The sequence below is a fragment of the Malus domestica genome, chromosome 09, assembly GCF_042453785.1.
Source record: "Malus domestica chromosome 09, GDT2T_hap1".
Lineage (NCBI taxonomy): Eukaryota > Viridiplantae > Streptophyta > Magnoliopsida > Rosales > Rosaceae > Malus > Malus domestica.
The window spans coordinates 19,309,990-19,318,467 of NC_091669.1; the positions used below are offsets into that span (position 1 = coordinate 19,309,990).

Below are 8,478 nucleotides of genomic sequence, written 5' to 3' on the forward strand. Positions count from 1 at the left end.
TGTGATATGATTTTCTAGAACTATACATGTGTTACATCGAGGGGTTATAACGTTTTAGAAGGCTTCTATTAAAACTTTTATTTCTAGGGCCACTCACCCTTGTTTTTTTTTCACCATCCATGTTTTATTAGTTGAGCTTTCTTATCGTCGAGGATTCATGGCAAATCTTAGTATTGGAGATTTCTTTCGAGGTATGATTCTTAATCTACTCTACTGTACTTACTTATGCTCTAATGTCATGTGTGAAGTGGGTTCATTCTCGCTCACCAACGCACTCTGGTTTTTAGGCACTCCTAGGTTTAAATTATTCACATTTTTTTTCCACATCATCATACTTTATGGCTTCGTCACCTTTTAGGTGTCGGACAGCACAGCTCGATTCGGAGTTTCAGTGGACATCCCGGGTCAGGGTGTGTCATACTTGTACTCTATCTATAATACAAAAAGTGATAATTAAAAATTAGAACCAGATGGCTTTTGGTGGAAAAACTACTTGATAGAGTAAAAATTAAATGAGTAATGCTAGGGAGATCAATTTTTTAAACCAAATGATGTGTCACCAATAAGAAACAAACAGATTAATTGACACTTAATTAATAATCTAATTATCTACTATCATATAATTTAATTTGTAAATTTGATTTTAAAAAATTGGTTGACCTAACATTACTTAAATTAAAAACCAAAACACTAAACATGACTTGGTAAACTCAAGTTGGGCCTTGTTTGCAACTCATATAGGACTAGGCTTAGTTAGGCATTCCATTTTGGGCTTCAAAATAGGCCTTGCTTGGTGCACTAATAAGGATTGTCAAGTAGCTTAAAATGTCGGACAAATGACTTGTTTGGTAAAAGGACAGATGAGAGTGAATTTTCATTTTGAGAGGATTAGTAGAGGATTAGACATGAAGAAAACCTTTTTCTATTAATTCTTCTATTTTGGGGAAGATTAAAATGGATAACTTTTCTTCTTGAGTTATTCATGCCCTACCTTCAATTTGTTCATTCACTTCTTCTTTCAATAGACCTTGAAAATAGTAGTTTATCCATTATAATCAAATCAAGTATATAAAACGAGGTCTACAATCATTCATAACCATACTCATTTGTAGACTTAGGTGAGAGGAGTTCCGCCATCATGGCATTTAAAGCCACTAATACCAAATCTTGTGTTTATAAAACTCTTTCAATATTAATGGTATGAGACACTATGGTGACAGATAATGTGTTTAATAAAAGTCTCTCTCCTATATAAGACATGTATCCTAACAGAACAAGAATTTATATGCAAACAATGATGCCATTGGGGCATCATCCTAAGCCAATCATAAACTATCATATTAGATAAAGCTTAAACGCATAAATTAAACAGGCTGGCCAACCAAAACTATAAGGGGGCGTTTGTTGCGCCGGACTATCTCGGACTAGACTAGCTTCAAGGACTAAGCTGGACTGGCTTAGACTAGACTAAGCTGGACTAACTTAGTGAAGCGTTTGGTGCAGTGTTGGACTAAGAAGCTGGATAATAACAAATTCTAATATTATATTATTTAATATATAAATTATTAATATTTTATTATGATCTAGGTGAACGGAGATGACGAGGAGTCTATCGGGAGTGGTTGTTGAGCATGATGAGGATGAGAGAGGATAGTCTTAGCTAGTCCCATGGTTATTGGGGGGTCTCGCTAAGACTTCTTAGTGAAGGGTTTTGTCCATGCTAGTCTCTTTTAGTCTCATTAATGTTAGTCCTAGCATGGAACAAACACAGTATTGGACTAACAGCTAGTCCAGTTCAGTCCAATCCCACTTAGTGAGGGCAAACAAACACCCCCTAACAGTTCTATTAAAACTGAATGGCAGCCACCGTCCGTATGGGTTTGTGGCAGCAGCCGCCACCCTTTGGTTTGTGAGGAAGGAAGCATTACGTGGCATTTTTTTCATTACTTTTGGGCAACCGTGGAAGCCGAAAGTAAGATTTATTACTGGGGTCTCTGAAACCTTTTCTCCAAATTCATTAATTTGGATCAAACAGCTAAAAATAGGAGCTCATTTTAAAAGTTATAATAACTTTAGCCATTTGATTAAATTTCAAAGGTCCGAATTGATGAATTTGGTGAAAGGGATTCGGAGAGTATCCATTTCCTTAGTACTGGCTACACCTCTTGGTTAAAAAAAAAAGATTCACTTTTTCGAGTAAATCCCACCTGAAACTCATTCTTTGTAAGAAAATGTGGTCTGTGATAAAATATAATATACTTTTTTTTTTGGATTTTGGCACGTTGGTTAGAATATTGTATTTCTCTTTACAGTCTACACTCAAGTTCGAATCTTTCTTTATAGTTTAGATGGATTTAGAATAGAATATTGCTTGAATAAAAAACGAAAAGATCTAGTAGTATTCTTATTCAATTTGAAGTGAGAGGTATTAGGTTTGATTATGTGAATTAGAACCACATTATTGTTAACTTATTATGAGGCTAAGCCACCTTCCTCACCTTTAGTGTAAATAGTATCATTTGTTTAAAAAAAAAAAATTATGTTTGGCAGCTGTCATTTCCTCATATCATCAAGTAAGAGTTATTGTTGTAGCTAATAAAATGGGGAGGTAGGAAGAGGCTTTTATATTTAGTTGTCGTTGCTCCATCAAATTAGTGGGTCTTTTTTATTTAGATCAATAATTCCGTTAGATGGACTTAAAAGGTCCATCATTAATTCATTTCCTACAGTCATTTCAGTTAAAAATTTGACTATCACAATCAGTAAAATTCCAGACAATAATTCCTAAGTCGTTACATACGATTAGATTGGCTAAACTACTTGTTTTAAGGTATTTTGGAGGAAGAAATAAACAAATTTTGTCTAATTAAAAATAGAAGAGGATTAGTGATGAAAAATCTTTCACTTTATATCTTCATTTCTTACTTTAAGATACGTTGAATCTTATGTTCTAAGGTCCAAATGAACTCAAATAGTACTTGAATCCAACAGATGACATTGTGCATGCATACATATGACACTTGTAGTATAGTTCTCCTCTTCTAGATAGAACAACTGTTCTCTATATAAGGAGAGATTGTCGCAATATTTATAAACGTATCGACGTGTTATTGATACACTATTTATATTATCGATAAAATCCACCAAAAATTCTAATATATATATATATATATATATATATGGGGAGGATTTGTGACACTATTTATAATACACAACTTTTTTTTACACAAGTTTTTATGGAGCCCATCCTTTAATGCATTTTAATGATCCGAACTTCTTATCTTTTAGAATATCCTTCACAGATAATTCTTGCAAAAAATTAACAAATCCGAAACCATTAAGACATTTATTTGTATTGAAGAAAATGAACAAATACATTTCTACAAAGAACCCTAAACCCTTAATCCAACAACCATATGGTTTTTAGATTTGGATGATTCTTGGTAGACATGATCTTTGAATGATGTTTTAAATGATTGTGAGTGGTGTTTTAAAAGATAGATAGTTCAGATCGTTGAAATACCTTACGGTGTATGCCCCATAAAAAATTGTGTAAAAAAGTGATGAAACGAATCTATCCCAATCAGTATATATACACCATATATATATATATATAATACATTAATAATATACAGGCATATTCAATTCCTTGAAAGCCTTATAAAATGGCCCCCTGTCCAATTTCTCCACAATTTAACAATCTCCCCAACTCCAAATCTAACATAGTAAGTTTAAGCACTTTTCTAACAAGCACCCTTTTAAAAACTTAATTTTGCGTACCATTTTTCTGCTGTCACGTACTTCATTGAAAATTTCTGACTCCGTTCTTGTTTGCTTGTTCAACTATGTCATGGAGTTTCATGGCGAAAGAAATCTATGGAGCTTCATGGACGAAGAGCGAAAGAGCATCAAGTTACCTCGGAGACTTTCTTTTGGTGATGGTGACCAGCAACAAAGTTCATCAGAACCCGAAAACATTCGTTCGGCTTCTGCAGCAAGACCAGACGTAGCTGCGTCCGAACCAACAATACCTCCGTGGCCTATGAGCCCTGGGACACCGTGGACACTCTCCCCGGTGCGCACCTCTCCCTCCAAATCCCTTCTTTACCACTGCATTGCCTCCCTTCACCGCCATGAAGGCAACATTTTCTCGATCACATTGTCAAGAGATTTTATATTCACGAGCTCGGAGAGTAGCCGGATTCATGTTTGGAAGCAACCGGATTGCACTGAAATCGGTTGCATAAAGGCTACTTCAGGTCAAATTCGAGCTATTTTGGCCTCCGGGAAAATCTTATTCACCGCACACGGCGACTGCAAAATTCGCATATGGAATGCGTCGAATGCAGAGAATTTTCGACCGAAGAAGATCACAACGCTTCCTCAAAGAGGCCGGTTTTCGCTGTTTTCGAAAAAGAGCAGCCAGCAGCACAACGATCGCATCTCTTGCCTAGCTTACAACAAGGAAGACAAGCTCTTGTACACAGGCTCATGGGACAAAACAGTCAAGGCATGGAAGATCAACGAAAGGCGCTGCGTGGATTCGTTTGTAGCTCACGAAGGCCACATAAATGGAATCGCGATCAACCAAGAAGACGGCTGCGTGTTCACTTGCTCCTCGGACGGCTCAGTCAAGATTTGGAGAAGGGTGTTCGGTGAAAGTTCTCACATCCTAACCATGACTCTCAAGTTCCAACTTTCGCCGGTGAACGCCTTGGCGTTGAGCTTGTCATCCACGACCACCCTCCTCTACTCCGGCTCGTCAGACGGGCTAATAAACTTTTGGGAAAAGGAGAAGATGTCCGGGAGGTACAACCACGGAGGGTTTCTACAAGGTCATCATTTCGCCGTCCTTTGCTTGGTAGCGTTAGGAGAACTAGTTTTCAGTGGCTCCGAGGACGCAACGATTAGGGTTTGGAGAAGAGAGGAAGGGAACTGCTTCCACTCATGTCTCTCCGTGATAGAAGGGCATCACGGACCGGTGAGATGCTTGGCAGTGGCCTTGGAGACGGAGAATTTGGTAAGGGTGAAAGGTTTGTTGGTTTACAGTGCAAGTTTGGATCAAACTTTTAAGGTTTGGAGGGTTAAAGTTTTTCCTGCTGAGAAGGTACACTTGGTGGATGAAACTGCTGCTGCCAAAGACCCACAGAGAGAGATTGTGGAGTGTGAGACAAGCCCTGTGTTGTCACCTTCATGGGTGGAGAAAAAGCTTCAAGGCAACTATTTTCAGTAGGAGCAAATAAGCTAGGACATGTAAGCTTTGATCTTGCTTAATTAGCAAACTCCATTTTTTCCCAAAAATTTAGAAAACTGTCTTTTGAATGATTTGGAATGGAAAATGATTTCTGCATTCTGTTTATCTTTGTCATGTAATTCTCTTTTAATTTATTCAATTTAAAGGCCAGAAATAAACAGTGGTGTGCAAATTACAACCCATTTCGAAGTAAAGCCTAGTGAGATTGAGATAAGAAGCAGGATCTAGTTTCGACGAGGATACAAGATTTCAACTAACATTTCGACCGCTTTTTGGTACTATCAAGTCCAAAACTAGTTGTTCAAATTGTTAGAAAACAAAAATGGGGAGTTGAAGTTATTTTTCTTCTAAAGAAACCACATTTTTGTGACAAATGCGGCCAAGTTTAGATGCATAATCATTGAATTATAGCTACCAGCTCAGAATTAGGTTTACCAAAACCAAACCAATAGCAGTGGTTCCAGATTTGTTTTTGTTTGGGGTGTCAATGAGTTTATTGTCAACCCATCTACCCCATTTAATGACTTGCGGTATAAGTTGTAGGGGTGTGATATATTCATACACTCTATTTTAATTTTCACACGTACCTTATTAATTTCTGTTTTTTAATCTTCTTTAGTTCATCTATCTGATGACTGAAAATTAAAAGAGTATGTGAGAAGTAAAAAAATGTGTGAATAGCACACCCCAAGTTATAACATTGATTTTTAAACCAGTCTTAGGTTTGATAACCGATGTGCTGGTATTCAATGTACATTAATATTGCAATATTTCAACCATCTTCTTTCATAAATTCAAGGGAACTTTAACGAAAAGCACCTGACACTGTTCACTTTAACGAAAAACCACATTTTTACGCTAAAAAGTCAATCTTGGTACTATTCACTTTACCCTTTATTTTGTCCTTATCATTAAAACTCAAAGTTTTCAAGCCATTTTCATTAGTTTTCCTTAAATTCAATGGCCATGTTTCGTTTTACTTTAATTGGCATCAATGGGGGTTTGGTATTCCGGAGAACAATCAGATGGGGCTGTAGGTCTGCAGTCTCCTATCTTTGTGTCTCTTATATGTCTCATTTCTAATTGCTTGACAAGTGTCCTTCAATTTAACATATAATTAACACTGTTAACTTCTACTATTTTGCATTATTAAAATAGAGTTCCAAAAATCCTTTGGGCACACCCATATCAACCCAGATCAACACGGCAGACAAGACCCCATTTGGTAGTCGCCAGAAAAAAAATCCTCTTCTTTCTCTCCATTTTTATCTGCTTTCCCCCTTCTTATCTCTCATTAATATTATAATCCACTCTTCCAGCCAATGCTATAAACACAACCTCAATTCACAAAATTATGTGCATGCCTGTACTCGGACAAAATCAAGATGAGAAAAATCGAGAGCCGCGATGCAGAATTCAAACGTTTTAGAAATGAAATTGAGACGGAGTCGATAATCGAAATCTAATTAATTCGTAGCCTGCAATCGCATTGGGTTGGTCGTGGGTGATGATGATTCGATGGCTGTCGGGCTGATCGGTGGGGATTGATGGCGATTTGGTGAGGTGGGTTGGTCATGGGTGATGACGATATGGTGGCTGTAGAGCTTTGGCCGTCCACCACCTTCCGTGTTTTTTGGGGTTTTTTTTATATATTTTTAATACAAAATTATAAAAGTTAATAGTTTTAAACTCTATTTGGTTAAGTGACACGTGTCATACAATTAGATAAGAGATACAAAAGAGACATGAAATTTGGGGACAGCAGAGGCCCTTTTCCTGTGCCTTGCATTCATCACGGTTGCATGCAACTGCAATAAAAAAAAACAATAATCCCAAATTGACTCTTACAGTGAGATATAAGTAAAACATCAAAAGTAAAAGAGTGCAAATCAAACACGGAAAAAAGTTAAAGATCGTAATCAATACCTTTAAATTCTAACTAGCATCTTTCTCTAGAACAAGCCCAGCTTCAGTGTACGCATCGATGATGACTTTGTTAGAACATGATCATGATCATAAGTCCTAAAGCCTGTTATTTGTTTCAGATTTGTATAGAAAAGTCTCAATGTTAAGAGATATACTTAATCCTTATTTGTGAAGGATTGAATGAAAGTATGAAAACTGGTTTTAACACTTTGTATGCACTAAGGTAACTTTTTCATTATTGAATAAGGATTCTAATAGGAGAATGACAAGGATTGATTGTGTATAAATAGTAGCCTCTGCTCGCACAATAAATGCTCAATATTGAACTAAGACCTACTGTTAATTTGAGTATTATTGGTTTTGACAAAGAGGAGAAGGCCTGCTACTTGTTTGATCATGGCTTCATCTTTTACCACTGTTGCAGGTTAGTTTATATTTCATACTTGCAGTATATTTATCGATTTGGTTATTCATGACTTATTTAACTTGACTAAGATCTAGGGGTGCAACTCGGGTGGGTTGGGCGGGTTAGAAGGTCAACCCAACCCTAACCCAACTTTTACAATTCAGGTTTGGGTTCGGGTTGGGTTTTAATCAGGTTTATTCGGGTTCGGGCTTAATCGGGTTCGAGTTTATTTGGGTTGGTTTCGAGTTGCCCAACTTTTTCAAGTTTTAATCAGGTTCATGTGAAGTTTGAATTAAAATACAAGAAAGCTAGTACCAAAAGAAAAAAAAAAAGGAACACTTTATTGTCCAAAGCTAGTACCCAACTCAAGTCTTGTCTTTCGAAGCTCCTGCAGAAAAACAAATCTAGAACCCAACTGAAGTCTTGTCTTTCGAAGCTCCTGCAGAAAAACAAAGCTAGTACCCAACTCAAGTCTTGTCCTTCGAAGCTCCTGCAAAAAAATCAAAGTGTGGCTACTAGAAAAACAATTGCTTTCTGCAACTCCATGCACTTTTCTATCACAATCCATCAAAAGTCACTATTGAATCCTCCACGAAGGTGCAATGGTCATTGAGAAGCATGTTGCACAGCTCAACCCAATCGGGTTGGGTTGCACAGATGATTAACCCAACCCAATCCAATCAATGAAGTGGTTGAAATCGGGTTGGGTTTGAGTGGGTTATAACTTAAAAAAACCTGCTTGTTTGGGTTTAAAGTTGGGTTGAACATGAGCGGATTCGGGTTGACCCAACCCAAGTTGCAACCCTACTAAGATCTCTGGGAAACTTTAATTATTCTTACATGCGGCATCAAAGCCTAATTTTTGGTTAAAAAAACTCGAATTAAAAAAATA

General features: G+C 37.0%; 1 protein-coding gene across 1 annotated transcript; it reads left to right on the forward strand.

The window, feature by feature from the left end:
- The first annotated feature begins 3,647 nt into the window (after positions 1-3,647).
- On the forward strand, positions 3,648-5,350 carry LOC103443784 (protein JINGUBANG-like). Its single transcript, XM_008382681.4, has one exon. It carries the CDS (start codon positions 3,851-3,853, stop codon positions 5,231-5,233), a length of 1,383 nt encoding a protein of 460 aa, XP_008380903.1. The 5' UTR covers positions 3,648-3,850; the 3' UTR covers positions 5,234-5,350.
- The last annotated feature ends 3,128 nt before the right edge of the window (positions 5,351-8,478 follow it).